This window comes from Euprymna scolopes, chromosome 7 (assembly GCF_053919585.1).
Source record: "Euprymna scolopes isolate OS-2025 chromosome 7, ASM5391958v1, whole genome shotgun sequence".
Classification (NCBI taxonomy): domain Eukaryota; kingdom Metazoa; phylum Mollusca; class Cephalopoda; order Sepiida; family Sepiolidae; genus Euprymna; species Euprymna scolopes.
In genome coordinates, this window is record NC_136488.1 from 171,226,156 (window position 1) to 171,248,672 (window position 22,517).

The window sequence follows — 22,517 nt, forward strand, 5'->3', positions numbered from 1 at the left end:
TCATAGGAACAATAATCAGAATAATCGACACGCAGTAACTAATCATTCAATATTTTATTCTTACCTGCCATCTGATGGTTTGTTCATGAATCCCCATTTCATCCCAGTGGGAAAACCAGCACCTCCTCGTCCTCTCAGTCCAGAAATTCTTATTTCATTTAAAATCCACTCATGACCTTTGAGGATAATTTCTTTTGTTTTGTACCAATCACCCTTTCAGAAAAAAGGAAAAGAAAGAAAAGAAAAAAAAATAGAATTTAAAAAAAGGGAAGAAAAAAAAAACGTGGAAAAAGAAGAAAAAAAAAAACAGGAAAAAAACAAAAAGAAAAAAACAAAAAGAAAAAAGGAAATTTGTATTTACTAAAAATACAGACTTTTTAGCAAGTTAAAAACCAGGCAAACATTATAATGATTATTTAAATCATTTAAATACAAATCCTATTAATCTGTAACTGTGCATCAAATGAATACCATAATACTTTGTTCACTGCACTTTATCATACAGTCCATACAATATTTCACCCAGATTGGTCCAATAGTTGCTAAGAAAAAGTGGAATGGACAAACAGACTAAAAAAAATTTGTTTAACATAAAAATGACAAAACTAAAGTTATTAGAACTTTTTTGTCTAACATGTTTTACAAACGACATGATCTTAACTGCCGTGCAACAAACGGTGAAAATAGTCAATCTGTAAAGATTGTGTGAGAAATTGTGTCACTTGATTATGTCGCAACGAATTGTGTCACTTGATTATGTTGCAACGAATACAGCCACATCACCTGCTGTCAGTAATCCGAAATGTAAATTGAATTCATTCGCAAAACGTCTAACCTTAGCAGGACATGATAATGAAAAATGAAAATAATACAAACAATATTAATATTTTCTGACATCATGCTATACGTGAATTTGAAATTGAAAAAAAGATTCTGAATGTTGAGAGGTAACAAGAACACTCAATTGACAAAAAAACAAAAAATTAGTTTCGTAACATTGCTTTTTCTAATAAACCCAAATGTTGTATGCAGAGAAAGTTGAAAATGAAACGAGGAATTCAACAAAAACTCCTCAATTGCAAGAAAAAGTTATTTCCTTCGTTTACCACACCAGTTCCGATATGTATTTAAAACCAGACAATTTTCTCTTTCTAACCGCCACATCAGCTGACTGTCAATACACAGCACCTGACATAGCTGGTTCTCAATCAAAAAAAAAAAAAGAGCTGTCATGTGTCTACCTAGCGTGAGTTTCCATGCATCTTTTTTTCTATTTCTCCTTTTTTCTCTACTTTTTCTTTTCGATCTTAATCCCTATATGTGCATTTCAGCCTGTGATGTCCTACTCATGCCCTGCCCCAAAATGCTGACGTGACTACGTTGCAGTTCCTTTGATTCATGGTATACGGGTATGATCTGAATGCCTACGCCTTTGATTCTAGAAATATCATAAAATTTGCTAGTTAATATGGAAAAAATTTCCAATAAAAATTAAGTTTAGAAATTTAGTGAACATGTCACTTATAAGATATTGAAACTATAAACTTATTTTGAAATCAACTTACCCTGGCTAGAGCTCCTTTGAGACGAAAATCATGTCGGCCAAACAAATTGGTGAAGATTCGATCTTCATCTTTTAGAGGACCAAAGACATTCTGGAAAAAAAGGAAAAAAAAAAGGAAAAAGTTTGCAATAAATATTGACAATTTCAGATAAATTGCAAAGCATTAATAAAAATAACTTATTTAAATATGCTGTAACTTTTAAATGCAACGTGACGTGACGGCTGAAGATGAAATGTCACAGCAAAAAGAAAATAGTAATCAGAGTTTTGTTACTGAATATTTGTTTTTCAATCAGAAAATACTTGTCGTGTTTCTCCGTCTCAACCAAAATGATTGAAATTCTATCTTGGTTTATTCCCAACATGATGGATGCCAATAAACAGATGATAGTCACATTTAGGTTTAAGGTTTACTTGAGGTTAACGACCTATCAACCATTTGTGGTTATTTAAGATCGTGTAAATTTTCATGAATAATTTTTATTTTTTGTTTAGTTGCATAGATATGGTTTTTATACTTTAATGCTAGGATGATAGTCAGGAATCAACGTGGAAATTTTTTTTTCACATGTATTTATAAACTTTTTGAACTGTGAATAATTTCTGTTTTTAACATTTGAAAGTCTACATTTTCTATAAGGAGTTGTAAAAGGAACACTTTGAAATTATTTTGCAGGTTTTTCTTTTAACAATATATTGCCATATGTTTATCTTTCTAAGCAAAGAATTTCTATTTTTTCTGAGGAGTATATGCATGAGAAGAGATGGTATTGACATAATAACTGATTGTTTCTGCATAATCAAATGGATTTGTAAAAAATGTACAAAAATTTTAATATGCTGAACGAGCTGTTTTGAATGAAAAATATTTGGATCTTGGAATGTAGCTATACTGTTAGTCTATATATCTTATGTAATAAAGGATTTATATGTTTATTTTGTTCAATTTCGATTCCTTTATTCAATAGGCCATATTATTTTTCCCCTTTTATCTTCTTTCTATTTTGACTCTTTTCTCCATTCTCTATTTTGCTAATTAGGAAACTAATCAAATATGTCTTTCAGCACACGCCAAGTGCATTCCCGGACTTTATAAAAGAAAACCAAATGACTGTGGAACAACAAAAACGGACTTGCCTCGCCTAACAGTACCACCATGCGGCGTAAGAGAGAAAAAAAATCTTGATAAAGGCGAGTTTCTTCGCTGAAATATATCGATAAACATTCTTTGAAATTGTTTAATATTCTTTGTGTTGGATGGTTTCTAAACATATTTTTACATTTGTGTGTCTATTTAATTTCCAATTCAGCAACGTCTTTAAAACCGGAAACTAATCAATATATATACTCCTCATATATCACAGAAACCATTATAGTTCCCCCAAACAACTTAATAATTTATTTTGCTCTTGATAATACTAGTGCTAGACGTTGCCTCTCCATTATGTTACCTAACGCCTTCTCCACTCTTCTGATGAGAAGCATTAGGCTTCGAAATGCCATGGCATAAAGAGTCTCCACTTACCCAACACCCCTAATTAATGTGTACACCTTTTGAATAAATCTCGCTCTCTCTCTCTCTCTCTCTATATATATATATATATATATATATATATATATATAATTATGATTACTTCATTTAATCACGTAAATTAATATACGAAGATATAATTTTATGCGTAAATTTTTCAGTATTTGCTTTAAAAGTGCTCAATACATAGGTAGAGCTAGGTAGTAAGTTCTGAAAATATATATGGCAATTAAGCTACACAGAATATTCTGCATTTCATTCTTGTGAGAATTTGTCAGGCTTATGCCCAGGAATAAACCTGACGAATTCTCATGAGAATGAAATGCGGAATATTCTGTGTAGCTTGATTGCTATATATATATTTTCATAACTTACTATATATATATATATATATTCATTCACCAAAAACTTGCCAAATTTAATACCAACCCGTTTTTCGGTCCGGCTAAGTGTCAAGTTTATCTGAAATCCCCTTATATTGGTTCTATTAGCAAAGGATTTGTTGATAAAATTACTTCGGTTGTATCCCACAGTTTCTATGCGGTGCAGCCTCGTGTGGTGTTCGGCACTAAAACTGCCTTCCCAGCTTTTAAGAAAGATACACTTCCCACACTACAAAAATGCTTAGTTGTACATCAATTTAAATATCAGTGTGATGCTGACTATGTGGGTCGTACGTTTCAACGTCTGAGAGTTAGATTAGCACAACATGTCCCTATGTATTTTTGAAAGTCCCGGGGATTCAAAATAAACCATTGTTGAGCACATTAAGGCAGTCACAGAACATATTCGGACGCTCACTAATTCATGAGTCATCAATTGGTGCGCACTTGTATGACAATAAAGCATGTGGTGAAGCGTATTCGGATGGCTGTTTTCGCATTGTACATGAGACCTGTTCCAAACAGCATCTCAATATTTTGGAGGCCGTAAGTGTACTAATGTGCAAACCATCACTCTGTAGACAAAAAGAGCATAAATTACATAAATTAGAATCTAATTAAAAAAAAAAAATGGCTTACATTGCATCAATATTTCTTGTTTCTGCACTTATTTGCAGACAGTTGATTTTTTCCTCCTGTCCAGAGTTCTTATAGCATATCAACATTTTTAAATATGAATTAATTTATCTAAAGATATTTCTCAAAATTAAAGTTAGATGGAATGCGGCTGAGAGGGTTCATAAAAATAAAGGACTAGAAAACATTTTTACTAAAGAAAAAAAAAAAAAAAAAAAAACTGTTTCAAAAAGATGAGTGAACAACAATAACAACAAAAAAAAAAGGCAAAACATCTGTCGTTTTTTGACTTTTTTGTTCACAAACTTATTTGTAAGTTTTTTTTTTATTTTGAAAGTTTCACACATTGTTTCGCAAATTTAAAGATTAAAATTTCACATATCAAAATAATTTGTAGACAATCTTCTATTAATGAGTAATGAGTTTTTTGCGGATGTTAAAATTTTTGAAGAAACTTCTATTGATTTTATTCAGTCATACTTTTTTTTTTACTAGTTGGAGGAGAAAAATAAGTTTCTCGTCGCAATTTAAGGTGTGTAATTCAAAGGATAAAAAGCACAATTGCATTCTTCTCTTTCCAATCATCTATAACCTGTCTGTTTAAATGTATGTATGTTTGTATGTCTTGCAAAACCTTTTGACAGAGGCAATGGATTTTCACGAGATCGGTATCATTTTGAAGCTCGACCCTTCGGACGGCAAACACAAAAAATTGGCCAAAAACATTAATTTCTTCCACCCTCAACTGGGCACTTTTCTACCGAGACGGATCGCTTTTTTTTATTCTTGAAAATCATCATCTCTTTTCGATTGTCCTTAATTTTAAACCTACTTCACTTCCGGTTTGGCAATGTGCGCAACAGCTAATGTGTCACATTCTTTTTTTCACTTCCTTTTCCTCCTTTGTGGTACAGTTCGAGCCTGCCTGCCTACTACCACTTTTTTTTGCGCTCACAATTTTCCTTCTTTTTTCTTTTGCCCAACCAACACCCTTACACATGCCTCCACTTTTTTTCCCGCCTTTGCGTCACGGGTTCGAGCCTGCCTGCCTACTACCATATTTTATTTTTGCTCAACACACACCTACAAACACCCGGGGCAACGCTGGGCACCCAGGCTAGTCTATTATATAAATCTCAAATGTCAGTTTGTGCGTTTGTATGTCTGCCAAAAACTTTTGACATACGCAACGAACACTGACAAAATCGGTATTGTAATAAAGATCCGACTCTCAGATGACAAATACGAAAAAATTTGGCAAAAATATTAATCCTGTGCTGGTCAAATGAGCCGTTTTTTTTTCAAGGAGGGGTCAGTTTTTGCGTCAACATTTCTGCAAAGTCATCATACGTCTTGCAATGACTAAGCTTATTTTGAAGAGCCGCTATGTTTTAAGTCACTTTGGGTACGGCAGCCAAACCTTTGGCTTTTTTTACTTCCGTTTCCTCTTAGCATTACAGGTTTGAGCCTTGCTACTGTGGCTAATATTTGCACGGGCACTCGCTGCTATTTTGATTGAAACAAAAGTGCATTTTTTTTTAGGGCTGGGAGTTGCTCAATATCCTTAGTATACCATCTCTCTCCACCTGGGCAACGCCAGGTAACCATGCTAGTCAATTATAAAAGAGGACCTGTCAGTGTGTTTGTGTATGTGTTTATTTGTATGTCTGCTAAAATCTTTTGTCATCCACATCCGACCAGGTCGAAACTGGTACCATCTGAAAGGGCAATGTATAATATGTGAAAATTAGAAAAGATTCATTCTTTGGACGTCAACTGTATCATTTTTTGGGAGAGAGGGAGTTCGTTTTTTTGCAAGTCACACACACATATTTGACTAAACCTATGTTTGAAACGCTTATTTTGCAACTTTATGACATAATAAGCACTCGTAGTCGTGAGTTTTTGCTTTCTTCCCTTCTTTCGCATTTCATGTTCGAAAGCCACCGCGGTTCTTTTTTTTTTTTTTTTTTACAGTTGCATGGGCACTCCCTGCTATTTTGATTAAAACAAAAGTGCATTTATTTATTTATTTTTTTTTGGGGGGGGGAGAGGGGTCCAACGCACTAACAACAAAATGTGCTCAATATCCAGAGAATAGCTTTTTCTCTTTGTATCCCTTCTGCCAAAATATGTGGTGGGGAGGTTGTCACATACTTCTTTTTACATTTTCGTGTTTTTATCTGCTTTTAAGTAGAACTGGGGAATGGTGGTGGTGGTGGTGGTGGGGGAGGGGCCCGGCTTTGCCCGGTCATAAAATACACTTAAATATGATATTTCAATTTGTCCTAATTTCGTATACATTATTATAGTCATGATTTCAAGAGTAAAATAAATATTTGGGTGCCATCAGCTATAACCGAAACCGAAACTGTAGCATTCAAAGCTGGTGACGTTACCACTGTACCAACGTGACACGCATATGAACGGATTAAAAATAAACTAAGATGAATGTACAACGATTTTTTTCACTTTTGACCCCTTAAAACTATTTTAACGAGTTAAAGACCCATAAAGGAATGGTCCATAAAAATCCAATCATGTGAGTCCCCTAGTGCCGCTCTGCGACTTTTAATTTCAGAAGAGATGGAGTTTGAAAATATGGAGACAGACAGACATAGTGAGTTTTATATATTAGATTAACGTATCATTTTGTGGGTGTATCGACGTTGCCTATGATGGAGTTGACATATAATAATGAAAAAGTGCTCAATATTCTTAGTATAGCAGGTGTGCCCAAACCGAACTTCATGTGGACCTGGGCAATGCTGGGTATCTATGCTAGTATATATGTAAATTGGCGTAAATTGGCTTTGAAATAAGAAATTGTAAGTCGAACAAATTAAGGTACAAATTGTCAATATTGTACGGTTGCTGGTAATTAGGTTGGGAATTCTATTTATATTTCTTTCAATTCCTTCACTGACCTCTCGCACCTATTTCCATATTTTAATATATTATTGATGGGAAATTGTTTCTTCCTGCAGAAAATACCCGTGCATATGTGAAACATTTGTCGTTGGATGGATAAGCGAAACAATTCTTTTAAGAATTTTGATAACTTGTTCATCTGAAAAATTAATAGATTTCTTTTTTTATTAAGAAAAATAAATACATCCCCCCCCCCCCCCGGCTGAAAGTATAGACTGATCTGTTTTGAAACAGACCGGCTGACATTCATTAATGATGCTTCATACAAGGTGGAACGATAAAATTGTCGCCCTAAAGAAAACAACACTTAAAACTTTATTTTTAAACTTTTATTTTTTTCAAGCAGATTTTGAAAATGCGAGGCGGCATGATGTGGCCCTCACTTGAAATCACACCAAAGACCATAACCGTGGCTAGAAACTGTTTTCATCATGCCCTGTTATTCGTGGCAATCCAGCAATGCATTTTGAAGGTACTGGCAATGGTCCAGTTGTCATAACTTAGATCAGTAGAGAGCAGGAGTTGTACAGTGGCGCATCTCCAATATTGCTCGTTGAACATTGTGTCACTTTCAGACATGATAATTTGCTCCTATCGCTCTTGGTATTTGTACACAACTGGCCAATTAGTAGATGGTCTGCAACAAAAAAAACAAAAAAACACCGGTTTTCATTAAATGGAAATGGAATCATGTTGTCTTTTCTAGGTCAACAATTTTATCATTCTACCCTGTATACCAACATTAACGCTTATCTTTAAATGTATGTATAAAGTCCATACTTCATTATCATTGTGATGTGAATGTGACCCGTAAAAATATAAACACACAAGTTTAATAAACAGAACAAATAACCCGAGACAGTCTTAATGGATTACTGTCTCTTGACCAATATGCTGTCGTTGACAATAATAAGTTCATGCATGCATGGCATACAAACAAAAGGTCATACTTTGCATGACATCGATCTTTTTGTTTGCCGAAATCAAGAAACATGCAAATTAACATAAGACAAGTTCCTTATTTCAGTTCTAAGTGTCTTTATTTTTGGATGCATGTCAGATTGAGTCGCGCTGCTGGGTAAGTCTTTGATGACCCAATTCTACACACTGTTGTTGACTGATTATATTATTGGATTGTCTGACGTTTCCACTTCCAGACTCTCTCTGACTTACGATTCTTGGTAATTATATAATAATCCGTTTCTTTGTCCTGAAAACTGACTTTCCCCAAAACTACAATTGTATTATCTTTGACACTTCCAAAAACATGGCCAATCTTTGCCATTGTCGTCAAACTGTTATTGCTTGTATTCTCGTATTCGACCCGATCTGTTTACAAATTTCATTCTTATCAAATATTCAATTTGCATCTATTTGGCTTAGCTGTGCAAACTGCATATTTGTCTAGTTAACCTACTCTATTCTTAGTTACCATAGGGCCCCAATCTGTTATAACGAAACAAAAGTTTTGTACTTATGAAATATGGCAAAATTAACATTTTCACAGAGCGAAGGGAAAAGGAGGTGAAGCAAGAGAAAACATCAAACTAAATCGGAAAAAATAGATATAAAGCTTCTAGCAATGTAACATACTATATTAAAAAACGTTTTTTTTTGTCGAGGCAAATATTTGCACAATCTGTCGAAACAAATGTCTAATTGTAAATGCTTTAAACTGATACGCTTACCGTAAAAATCTGTAACAACGCTGACGAACGAATAACATGCCAAACTCAATTCATGCATAAAATGAACACAAAAAACATCTTTTTACAACAACTGACAATTTACGGAATAATAAAAATGTGCACAAATGAATGATGCATGTACACGTGTGTGTATATGTTCCGCGCATGAGTGCGAATGTGTGTTATATGCATAAATGTATACCTGCACACATGCCTGTACGTTCTTTTACGATCAGTATTATCACTAATCATTTTTTCGTGTGCGTCTATATGTATATTGGAGCGGGGGTGTTACCATATTGTTGAGCATGTGTTTTCATTTTTCTTATCTTTTTGGTTTTCCTAGGGATTGAACATCCTACCAGATATCAAACATTCACTTGTTATTTCAGATACTCGAACCGAGAAATCTTTTTAGAATTCTGACTTTAAATTTAATTGTTTGTATTTCTTTTGCACTTGATTCAACAGGTTTTTTTTCCCAGGTAATTTTTAACATTTTTATGCGCTCGGTTGGTTCTATAATTATTGGAATGATGGAAATCTTCCTAAGATTACAGTTTCTTTTCATTTCACACATAAGACTTTGGTATTTTGTTATCTATTCCCTCTTAGCATTATTTAACCCAGCATCATTATGGACACTGACTTCTTCTAAGGTTGCTGCTTTCTCCATGTCTCATATCACTACGTCAGTTTTCTAGATGCATAGATATAGGAATTGCACAGTCATAGTGAATGATGTATGACTTATTTCCAACTGTTCTTTCTGATAAACATGTTCCCAGGATTTGCTTTTTTTATTTCAATTTCCTCATCAGTTTGATCAAGCTCGGAATGGGGCAGCCTACCGGATGCCAAATATTCATCCACTAGCTTATATATTCCAACCGTTCTTTTAAGTGCAATTGTTTGACTCTCTCTTGCACTTGGTTCACCGGGTATATTTGCGAGGTAGTTTTTGAAATTCTTTTTCATGAGTTCAGTTGCTCCTATAATAACTGGAATGATGCTATGTATGTATTGGCGTGTGTATATCCATATTTATATTGGTGTGTACGTTTATGTGTATCAATGTGTGTGTATTTATCTTTCTATGTATACTGGTGAGTGCAAGTGAGTGCGTATGTGTCCATATATAATAGTGATGGGACGATCACAATATTTTTCCTGATTCCGATACAATTACCGATTCCGATTCTTTAAAATCTCTAAATCTTTCACAATAAAATTGTTATTTTTTCGATCACTGTAAAAAAAACATGTTACATGTGCAGATTTTTTTTCAAACGTAAAAACAAATTTGTAGGGGATGACTTGCAGATTTTGTGATTTTGTGGTTGTTTAAAATTAATATTTAGTTTTTTATCATTGCTACTAATAGTGGAAGATTATGTTTTAAACAAAATCAAATAATAAAAAAAGACAAATTAAACGTTTTTGGCATCAGAAAATAGGCAGAAATTTTTACGATTTCAATACCCCTAAAAGTTCCGATGTTTTTTTTTGATTAATCGTTCCAACACTAATATATAAACTTGTGTGCATGCGTGTGTGTATATCTGTCTGTGCGTCTCCGATCGATCATGGCAATTACTTGCTTCACTCATTCAGTTCACGCATCTTTTCCTTTGAAAAAAAAAAAACAAACAAAACAAAACGAGCATGCATTTATCGACAATTTTGTTTTCTTAACACACAAAAATCAAAGCACATTTAAAAGAGAGGGAGAGGTCATACCTTCGTCTGCCGAACACATCAGGAAAGCAGGAAAATAAGAAAACATTTCTTTAATACTTTTTTTTCTTTATTTCATTACAAATTTCATTATATTTTTTTTGAAAAACTTCATTCTTAGAGTTGTGTTTTCCGTAATCGAAGCGCTGTTTTACATTTTAAAATGAAATACGTATAAAATGTTTATAAGCTGTTAAATTGAAGAAAAAACAGTAAAAAATCTGCATGTTGTCCGTCTGTGGTTTTATATCGCGTTGTACTTTAGTTTATAAACATATTTTAGTTTTAAATTTAAACAAAGCTTCTATCACGGAAAACACAACTAAGACTTCCATATCACGTGCGCCAAGCATATTTGTCTGGCATTTTAAAATAACACTGCAGACAGACAACACGCGGATTTTTTACTGTTTTTTCTTTAATTTAACATCATGGCGAGAAAAAAAAAGAAAAATGTATAAAATTCTTAGGATGATGTCTATTGTTGAAATATTAAATTCTAAACAAATGTCTGTGTGTTTTCATAATATGTGTTGTAATTTGGTTTATAAACATATTTTATTTTTTCATTCTTAGTCTCTAGTTTTTTTTTTTTTTTTAAACTTTTTATTTGGCTGGAGATGGTATGTTTTGTTTTGATTATAAAAAACAAAAAAAAACGGCATAAAACTTTACGATTAAATTATTCGGACTACGCTTCTCATCATGTTATTTTCACAGCATTTCGATCAATATAACTTCCAACCTTCTTCAGATGTATCTTACCAAACTTGGAAAATCTGCATGGAATTTCGAATGGAATCATTTAATCTATGAGGGTAGCATGCTCTTGTTCTGTCAGCCATGATCATGTAGATTTCTCAAGTAATTTACAATTGTATTTTTCATATTACCCATGGTGAGGATTGAACCTTCAACCTCCAGAAGAGTATCACTTACAACTGAGTACTTTATCTATTACACCTCGGGTCCTTCAAGTCATGGCTGATGGAACGAGAGCATGCTACCTCTGTGGATTAAATAAATGGTTCCTTTCAAAATTCTGTGCAGATTTCTAAGTTCGACAATATACATCTGAAAAAGGTCAGAGGTTACATCGACAAAAACTTTGTGCAAATAAAACTCAAGATAAGAACATTAGTCTGAAAATTGAAAGAATGCATATTATCAATTGCCATCTCAGAAATGCAGAAATAAAAAAAATTTATATTTAAAAAAAATATTTAAGTTATCCATGTTTTTCCTTAAAATTACGAATCACAAATAAGTTTAGTTAAGAATGCAAAATGGTTAAATATAGTGAAATCCTGTTCTGATTTCAACTTAAAATATTTTGTTTATTTTTTTTAGTTATTTTGGGAAAATTAATTACGTATCACAAACGCTTATTTAGAGTGAAGTCTTTGAAATTATTTTTTAGACAAAACTGAAGATCATCTTCCATAAAAGTCGATAATCTTATGAGATAAGTTTAGATATATTTGCTCCAAGCAAGATTTTAGTTCTAAAAGTTTCAAATGAATAAACTTACAAATCAATGTTTTTCCCCAGGTAGTGTTGTTAGTCATTCCAAAAGAAAAGTCTTCGATTTTGTTTTTTTTAATTAAAAAAGTTGAAAAACTACGAAGACAGGAGAGGTACCATTAAAACAAGCAACCTTTGTGCTCCAGAATATATTTTTCTATATACAAGGTGCCTTAAATAAGTTTCCAAACTTCTTTTTGTACAGGCATTTAAAATCGTTGTAGAGGTTTTTTTTTTTTTTTACAAAGGAATCACCATTTATTAAGGCCTGAAGGCCACTCGAGGATAAGGGTTAATGAGTGTACGAAAGTCAATGGGAAAATATTGTAGTAGTTGTTAGTAGTGAAAAGTTGGTCAATTGGATTAGTTAAGGGGACGGCTCATCAAAAACTTGTTTATGTCGGACTCATGAAAATTCAGTATGACTGACTAATTTTTATGATTTCAGGTTCAAATGAACAGCTACAGCAGGAATTGGAATATAAACTACTAAAGCTGGATTGTCACAACTGGTGAATTTTAAAAATGCATATGTAATAAAATTCTGTTTTAAACTTGGAAAAAATGCCACAGAAACGTATGGAATGCTTCAGACTGCTTTTGGACCATCTTGCATGAATTGAGCATCAGTTTTTAAATGGCATAGGAGATTCAAGGAAGGCATGGAGTTTGTAAGAGATAATGAGAGGTGTGGGAGGAGTAAGGAAGTCTAAACACCAGAATTGATTGGCCAAATAAAGAATTTCATGGATAACGACCGTTGTGTATATAGGCAATAAGTGCATAGTTTGATGTCAACGTGGGAACTGTAGCCACAATTATTTGCGAAGATCTGAAAATGCAGAAGATTTGTGCAAAGTTTGTCCCAAGGGTGTTCAGAGAAGATCAGACTATTTGACCAAGATGGGCATCAAGACAGTTCCTTACCTTCTCTAGAGTCCAAACCTTGCTTCCTGTCACTTTTGGTTATTCCTTAAGCTCAAGGAAAGAGGCTGTTGTTACGAGACAATTGAGGAGATGAAAGAGGCTGGAACGAGGATCATTAACATGCTCACACAAGAGGGCTTCCATGGAACCTTCCAGAAATTGTTGAAAGTGCATTGTAGCCGGAAGAGATTACTTTGAAAGGGACTAAAGTTTTATGTGTTTACTATCAATAAAAATGCCCATATAAAAAAGTTTGGAAACTCACTTAAGGCACCTTGTAGTGCACTTTTGCCAGCGATGAATGATGGCTGTGCATGGGCACCTGGAGCGTACTTTATCATACGAAAGTCGTTTTGCCAATAATGATCTGTAAAAGCAGTTTATTTCGTTTAAAAAATTCTGATCAATTAAGAGAAAAAAAATGTAATTTACCTTTTGAAATTTATTGTTGTTATTATTGGTATTATTTCGGATTGCAACAGCCAAGGGAGATAATTGAGGCAGGCGGGCTGGAATGAGAAAGAGTATTTTTTTTAATAAAATAAAAAATATAAACACTGGAGGCAATTAAGACAAAATTTATTTAGTTATAATGAACTTGTGCTTCTTACAAAAATTAAATAAGATTCTAAAGTTCTTGTCCAGTAGTTTTATTTTTAAACTAGCAGGCTACCAGGCACTGCCCAGTTATAAAATACACATAAATATATTTTAATTCATACAGAAACTGAGACGCGCATGTGAGTATTATAGCTTTTCTTCTAAACAGTTCACTTCTTGTGAGTTGAAAAATATATATATATATATATATATATATATATATAAAATAAAAATTACAATAAGTTTACCAAGGTAATCAAAATGGTAAACTTAAAATATATTATAAATTTAAAGAGTTAATATTTACAAGTAAAATAAACTCATCTTCTGCTTCCTTTTTTAAAATTAAATATGTTTTTAACTCTTTTTCAAGATGTCTTTTAACATGTTTTATTAATCATTTGTTCATATATATATATATATATATATATATATATATATATATATGTATATAAAACTTGAGTTGAGATCAAAACCAAAACCTAAAGAGAGAGCCAAGTACAATAACCATTAGGCCAGCTTGACATGATCTTTAAAGTGTTTCAAACCTACTTATTCTTAACATAAGGAATCTGTAATGTAAACAATTCACGCATGTACATTCGTGAAACAGTTAGTAGGAAACAGAAAAAAAATCTGATGACTCCCCCAAGTACCAATTTTTTAATTTTGATCCCTTAGCAGTCCTTTTTTTCCGAATAAAAGCCGATTAAAGTTTTCCACATGTCTGAATACCTTACATACTAAATTTCAAGTCTGTAGATAAAAAATTTGTTGAGTATATAGGTTGAGAAGTGTCCTCACATGCACATTCTCACTTTTATAGATATATAAACAAGAAAATCAAATTTTATGAGTAACTGAAGAGCAGCTGTCTTGTCTGCCATTTTGAAAATGGCCTAAAAAAAAAGAAAGGGGGGGTATAACTCAACTATAAGTCAAACTTGCAAGATTTTTGTTGTAATAACTATAGATTCGCATTGTTTTAAAATGGTTTTCTTTTTAAAACTAAAACGACTTGATCAATTTACATGACTTTTGGAACACAATATTTTCTTTTTGTCACAGATATGTACATTGCAGATTTTTCTTTATTTTTTTAATATAAGGGGAAGTCTTATTTTTAGTTCAACAACACTATTATAGCGAAATTTGTAATTTTTGATATTGAATTTCAAATAAAACCAATGGTATCTACTTAATTGCATGTCACAGTAATGAACATATCCAAAAATTATGAAAAACAATACAGTAGAAAAATAACTATTAAAGAAAACATTTTTTGGACAAAAATAACGAAAATAAAATACTTGGCTCAAAAACACTAGAGAGTTCTAAGGGGAGGTAAATAGCATGTAACTATTGCCAATTAAAATAAATTGTGTAAACAAGCACAAATACGAGTTAATTGCATTATTTTTGACATAACTGAGTTACTTCCCTTGTTCAAAGAAATATGGCAAGGTTTTTTTTTCAAGATAAAGATTGAAAACTCATGTTTTTTTTTAATAATGCGGTAATATTTAAGTACTTATGGCATACAAATTAAATAGATATTATTACTTTTAATTCAAATTGACACAAAAAGTCAGTAGATGCCATTGTTTTATTTTTTTAAATCCATTTTTGCATTCTCTGAATTTCACTATTATAGTGTAACTAGCATGGGTGCCTGGCGTTGCACAGGTGTTTGGGGGTATATATTGAGCAAAAAAAAAAGAAAAGAAAAAAAAAAGCGGTCAATTTTTTAAACTTTGACCCCTATTATAACCCCTTAAGATTTATTGTTTTGGGCTCAAATCAAGTTATTAAGTTAGATCCATGTCCAAGTAACCTATATCTAAAATTTCAAGTGTTTAGACCCAAAATTGGCAGAGGAGTTTGGTAGAGTTCACAAAGGTCAAATCATTGAATTTGACCCCTTAACAGCCAAATTTCTGCCCGAAAACAGATTACAAAGATTTTCCTAAATCTCCATATTCTGTACATCAAATTTTGAGTCTGTAGACTAAAAATTGACAGAGTTATTGTGTAGGGAAATGTACACAGACAAACACTTTCACTTTTATAGATATATAGATTGTACCAATTTTTATAATCTTCTATTAAACAAATCTCAAACGTGTGTTTGTGTGTGTATATCTGCTAAAAACTTTTGTCATGCGCATCATACAGGCACCAATGTGGCATTCTTAGAAAGAGTAATCTCTCGAATGAAAAATTGGAGAAAAAAAAATTGTTTTGTTTAGGGGGGGGGGGAATTCAGATAAAAACATTGCTTTCAACGCGGTTTGCAAACAGCGCACACACTAACCTGCATTATGTTCTTTTGTTTTAAATAGCTAAATTTGCTGTGTTATAGCATCTGTGTTCTCGTGGGCTCATTGATAAAAGTGTTCATTTACTAACTTAAGTTATGCGAGTTTGCGCCTGGCACACATAATTTTTTTCTTATTTTTCTGCTTACAAAATTTACTTTCGATTTTGCTTTTTTTTTTATGTGATCGTATTTTACGACTTGGCATCGTAAATTCTACGCAATTATGCAGAATATAGAAACTATGCATGAATAAAATTCAGCATAATAGTGAGATGAAAACGATCATCTAATAAGAAACTATAAAAAGCGAATAATTAATGATAGTTTTTCAAAGGAATATGCAAATTAGTTAATCTTCATGTCGTCGCTTGCATATTCATGATTGAGTTTGCGTTTTAATAATTTTTAAATAGAAAAAGTAGGCTTTTAATATCAATGTCAGAGTGAGAAAAAAAAATGTTTCATATCAAAAAAAAGAAAAAAAAAAAGGACCACTTGCTAATAAGATTAAAATTGACAACTTTGGTGAATGAAATACTAAAAAAATTTGGTCCTTATTTAAAAATCACACCTATTGAAAAAAAAAAAAAAAAAAAAAAAATACAGGAAAATTTTTATGATGTATGTACTTGTCATGAAACAAAAGCTGTCACATTCCAAAAATCATATAAATTGATCAATTAGTTTTTTTGAGAAAATACAAATTTGATTTTTAGTGATTTCAATACTAAAGGTATCCATTATAAGGCTGATTTTCATCTTGATAATTCGAATTTAGTTGTCCTCTCTCTTATTTATTCTGCATGACTAATCAAACAACTGTCTTGCTTGTTAGAAAATTTGATTTTTTTAGTTAAAAAACAAACAAAAAAAAAACAAAAAAAAACTATGTGATAAATTTACATGATTTTTGGAATACAACATCTTCGTTCCGTGATGAGTAGAGTAGGTACATCAAAGATTTTTCTGTATTTTTGTTTATTTTATTAATTTTTAATAAACACCAGAAATTTTTGCTTTGTTACCAAATTATGTTGTCTTTTTTTACAAGGTCAAAATCTAAATTTTTTTGAGATTTTTTTGAGTTTTTTTCTGAGAAATAATGGAATTTCAAATATTTTCATATGAACCCTTACTCTCTGGTTATGGTTAAAAAAAAAACAATATCCATTCCTCTAGGGCCCAAATTAGTGTAAGGGCAAGGATAGTTTACTTTTATTCATTCTTACTTAGAGTTGTTCCAAAAACAACACTGAAACTAGATCGAATAGTAAATCAGGTATTGATGAAATTCCATTTTTAATTCTATTATATTGAACCAGTTACTAAAACGGGGGGGGGGGAGAAGTGGTAAAAGGAAGGTGTTACATCTTTCTATTGTGTTATTAATTGTTCTTGGCAATGCTGGGTAGACGCATTAGTTGAAAATAATCGCCTCAACTACAACAATAAAACTAACTTTCCTTCTGAGTCGACATTTATGCAGATGACAACTGTCTATGGCAACACATTGAAGAGCATTGATGATCAAGATCTCACCGCTTCTCTCTCTTCAGACCTGGAGCACGTGGTGCAAAGAGAAGAAAAAAGATGGTAACTTTTAATATGTCTAAAACCAAGCATTGCGTCTTTCACCACCAATTCTCGGATCCTCATTTTGTTCTGATTGAAATGAATAACTATTCCTTAGAAGAAAGCCCTCGCTTGGATAAACTTCTGGAATTGAACTTCATCTCAGACTTGAAATGGAAGACTTACACTGAATCTGGTGCTAAGATTGCTAGAAAAGTGGTTGGATCATCCTACTGCTCCAGAAAGTATCGCACTATGAACTCAATCTTTGGTGCTTTTTTAAAATTACACTAATTTAAAAAGAAACAACAAAACAAATACAGAAAAATCTTTATGATGTACATACTTATCACAGAACGAGGATGTCATATTCCAAAAGTCACGTAAATTGATCAAGTTTTTTTCTAAACTAAGAAAATAAAAATTTACGATTTTTAACGATTTTAATACAAAACTTGTGTTCAGTATAACCCTGATTTTGGTATCGATAGTTTGAATTGAGTTGTCTCCCCTTACTTCATCATGGACGATGAAAATGCTATGGCTCGCTTAGTTATTTCTTAGTTAAAAAAACAAAGAAAAACTACTTGATCAATTTGTGATTTTTGGAATATGGCATCCTCGTTCTGTGATGAGTATAATATGATATCTTTGTTGACAAGTATGTACATCATAAAGATTTTTCTGTTTTTTTGTAACTCTAAATAACCACCCAATCCTCTCTATATATATACGAGTCAAATCAATATATACTAGGTGCCTTTAATAAGTTTTCAGACCTTTTTCATACAGGCATTTAAAATTGTCGTAGACTCATGAAAATTCAGTATGTTATTGCTATATATCTTATAATATCTTAGATGACTGACTAATTTCAAATGAACAGCTGCAGCAGGAATTGGAATACATATTACTAAAACCTGATGGTCACAGCTGGTGAATTGCAAAAATGCAATCTGGACGTGAGGACATGTTAGAAGAACAATACACAAGACAATTCTGTGTTAAACTTGGTAAAAATGCCACAGAAAACATATGGAATGCTTCAGACTGCTTTTAGACCATCTTGCACGAATTGAGCATTGAGTGGCATAAGATTCAAGGAAGGCAAGGAGTCTGTGAGGGATGATGAGAGGTGTGGGAGGAGTAAGGAAGTCAAAACATCAGAGTTGATTGGCCAAATAAAGAATTTCATGGATAAGGACCATCGTGTGTCTATAGAGACAATAAGTGCACAGTTTGATGTCAGTGTGGAAACTATACACACAATTATTCACGAAAAACAACTCCAATCTCTGGTCCCCCCTCTCCAATCTTTCACGAAAAACACCCGTCTAGCTGAATCCACTGTGAAAAATTTCCCCCACTCTTTATCTATGCCTAAATCAAAACGTGGATTCCATGAACAAAGCTTCTTTCTTAGAACTGCACGCCTGTGGAACTCTGTTCCGTCTGCCTGCTTCCCTCCTGACTACAACTTGGATGTCTTCAAGTCCAACGTTAACAAATTCCTAATGAACCGTCCCCCCCTTAAGTAAATGCTTCATCAAATATCCACACTAACGTACTGTACTTGCAATAACCCTTATCCCTGAGTGGCTTCCGGGCCTTGATAAGTGGTGACCACCGTGTAAAAAAAAAAAAAAAAAAAGATGTGGAAGATTTGCGTGAAGTTTTCCCCAAGGGTGCTCCAACCTTGTTACAGACTATTTGACCAAGATAGGCATCAAGACAGTTCCTCATCCTCCCTATTGTCCCGACCTTGCTCACTGTGACTTTTGGTTATTCCCTAAGCAAACCTTAGAGGTTGTCGTTATGAGACAATTAAAGAGATGAAAAAGGCTGTGATGAGGGTCATCGACATCCTCACAAATGAGCACCTCCAAAAGTTGTTGGAACAATACAAGTGCATTGCAGCCGGAGGAGATTACTTCGAAAGGGGACTAGAGTTTCATGTGTGTACTATCAATAAAAGTGCCAATACAAAAACTGTCTGGAAACTTATTGAAGGACTCTCGTACGTCCTAAAATGGAGTACTGTTGTCACAGAGCTCTATCGTTATTTTTATGGTAAGAATACTCAACTCCAAACTATGGTTTCCCCTGGAAAACATTCATTTCAAAAACTCTCTTAGAGTTTTCATGGTGATATTCATTGGATGGATTTCTATCAGTTCTTTGTTTTATTTTCGAGTTTCGAGTGATTCACAATATTGCAAAGGTAACTACCTGATGTTCATAATCTTTGTTGCCATTGTAACTTCAGCGTTTGGTACTACTTGCATTTCAAACGCTTTAAAATAAGTTAAAGCACCCAAAACTTATCCATGTAGGTAGAAAACTTATCTTACTTTTGGTAATATTTGTTATGTATCTGTTGTCTATAGTAAAACTTGGATTCAACCTCCAAAACTAGCAGGTATTGACAATCTTTTTTTGTCGTCATATACCATCAACAGGGGCTATTATGATAGGATTCTTTTATGCTAACTGATTAAAAATTCTCAAAAAAAAAAAAAAAAAAAAAAAAAAAAAGGTACTTATTCAGTTTACGACCCAATCTCTGGCAACTTTGAGTTTGCATCTTCCGGCAGGTTACGTAAATAGCAGGAAGATGCTGAAGCGATTATCCAATCAGCTGTCAGAAGACAAATTTCAATGAAATCGTCAAATTAAATTAAAAATGTTTTTTTAAAACCGAAAATGACTTTCCATGCGGACCATGCTGGTCAATGTGTAATGAACCCCTGTCCCCAGGTTAAGACCAGCTGCTTACGTAAGCTATCGACGCGGGACATACAATGGATAAGTACCGAAAAAAAAAAAAAATTGGGGGGGGGTGTGTGCTTGTTGAAACAGATCGATTTCTTTAAATATGTAATGTTAAGAAAAAACGATATTACTTAATTTTCATGTCGAAAACAGTAATATATTAAAAAAATACGAAAATGCATCGAATAAAAAATTATAGTTAAAAGTAATTTTTACGGAAAATTGGGGAAAACTACATTTTTCGAAGATATTTGGAAGTAGACGATAAAGATTTCACACACAGGGCCATAACTCAGTACGCATATTTTACATTACATCGTGATGGAGTCCAACTTGTGTAGTCCATGGAATGGCGATAGACTTTTGTTTTTATTAAAAACACAATCAGTTGTTTTAGTCGATGAATTTTCGTGATTTTTGGATATATTACTATTTTCGACATGATAATTGAATAAGTAATATTGCTTTTGCTTAAATTTAAAAAAAAATCGACCTGTTGTCTCTCTCGTAACAAGCACAAAAAATTAATTTTTTTTTCTCATATACTTATATAATAAACTTATATAATAATTATATAATAATACACTTATATAATAATCATAACATTAGCACTCATGACCCGGCACAGTTGTAACAAGCAGTGATACTTTTGAATTTTCTGAGAGAAAACGTAGAAGATCGAGCCAGTTATACGAGGGCAGAGTTAGACACAAGGCTGGTTTTTAATGCGGGGAAAATCCAGCTCCCCAAAAAGGGGCACTCTGGATAGGAACACAAATAAAAAAATTGCCTCAGTCTAGAAGGATTTCTCCTCCACTGACCTAGAACAGAAAAGGTGAAGTATAGTATCAGAACAGATACTATACTTTGTTCCTAGCCAAATGTGTTTGGCGAGGTATGTTTGATCCCCACGTTTTTTGTGATGCTTTCTAATTAGACGGAAAACAACAACAACAGCAGCATTTCCAAAAACTTCTTGCAAGTTGGGAAACCAAAAATATATTACAATTGTGACACCGTGACACACACACACGTTACAATGAAGGAAGTATCAGGGTTTCAAATCAAATCAAGGTTGATCAATTAAAAACAAAAAAAACTACAAGTTTATATAACATTATCAAAGTAGCCCCGACGCCGAAAGAAAGGATAATGACCGTGAAAACGGTGATATATTTAAATTAATTGCAACCTCAAATAAATAAGATCATCGAATTATATATAACAATTTTAAAAAAATGAGTACTCACGTTGATAAGCCTGCAGTGCAGCCGAGGACAACAGCCGCAAAGAAACAGCCATAACTTGTATGATAAACAACGAATAGTTTGAACGTCCTCTGAAAAGGTCGGACGAAAACAACTAGACCGCAGCAAATTAAATTATTTTTGTTGCAAGTAGAATAAAAAAAATAAGCATAAATTCTAGGTAAAATACATATATCAGGCATAATAATAATCGTAATATTTTTATTGTGTTAAAAGGAAAAAAGAAAAAGATGTTTAATTGAAAAGATTTTTTTTTCAGTGATTTGTTGCGAACCTCATTTACTTTCACTTCCGGTATTTCAACCTATCTCATATTTATTTTATGTAAACTCATTTTGTCTTTTGGCGTGACTGAATCCGCTAAAATTTTTATTATTATATTTATTTATTTGCTTCCCCACTGAGCAAATTAGGCACAAGGCCGTTTTTTAATGTGGGGAGGAAAAACCAGCTCCCCTAATGGGGCACTCTGGCAGGGTCCAAAATTAGCAATTGTCTGATATGAAGGGTTTCCCCCACATTGACCAAACTAATTGACTTAAAAAGCAATTGTCCGATATGAAGGGTTGACCTCACATTGACCAGAACTGATTACTTCCTTTTCCACTCCTGGCTCGAAGGCCAAGAACAGCCTCTTCTTCAGTACTTATGCATCTTTTGGCCCGGATTTCCATAACGTTGGCTCGGGCTTGACCGGCAGTTAACGAGAACCGCCGGAACAAACTGAGTATATGACACCACCAACAAGTATAGCATAAGTCTAGGTCATTGGTGACCCGACTAGGGATTGAGATTTTGACACTCTTCTGTAGAAAAGTGTCAAGTAGCACTAGTAATTCACATGAAAAATATGTGAGGATAAGGTCAGTGGTTCAGTGGGAAAACTGGTATTGATATAGGTCTTTGTGGTCCTTCCATTCTGCAGTCAGGTGGGACTTGAAGGCATTTACTAGGTACGGGCAAAAATGGACGGACAAAAATGGGGGACCTAGTTTTGAAAGCCGATTTATCATAATTTTTTTGTACGTTTCCGACTACTTTTTGATTGTATTTGAAAGATTAAA

General features: G+C 33.1%; 1 protein-coding gene across 2 annotated transcripts in view; it reads right to left on the bottom strand.

Moving 5' to 3' along the window:
• The window catches only part of LOC145280147 (NADH dehydrogenase [ubiquinone] flavoprotein 1, mitochondrial-like), a 55,721-nt gene extending 34,157 nt beyond the window's left edge, over positions 1 to 21,564 (bottom strand). Inside the window, exons 1-4 of one of the 2 annotated variants that reach the window (XR_013868557.1) lie at positions 21,436 to 21,556; positions 13,354 to 13,430; positions 1,566 to 1,655; positions 65 to 213 (exon numbers count right to left, since the gene is read on the bottom strand). Coding sequence is in view for 1 of the 2 variants with exons in the window: in XM_080131917.1 (XP_079988043.1) it covers positions 65 to 213; positions 1,566 to 1,655; positions 13,354 to 13,430; positions 21,436 to 21,487 (368 nt within the window). In the remaining variant the exon portion in view is untranslated. Of the gene's footprint in view, positions 1 to 64; positions 214 to 1,565; positions 1,656 to 13,353; positions 13,431 to 21,435 lie in introns of both variants that reach the window. The other variant, XM_080131917.1, reaches the window with a different exon arrangement.
• Between the last annotated feature and the right edge of the window lie 953 nt (positions 21,565 to 22,517).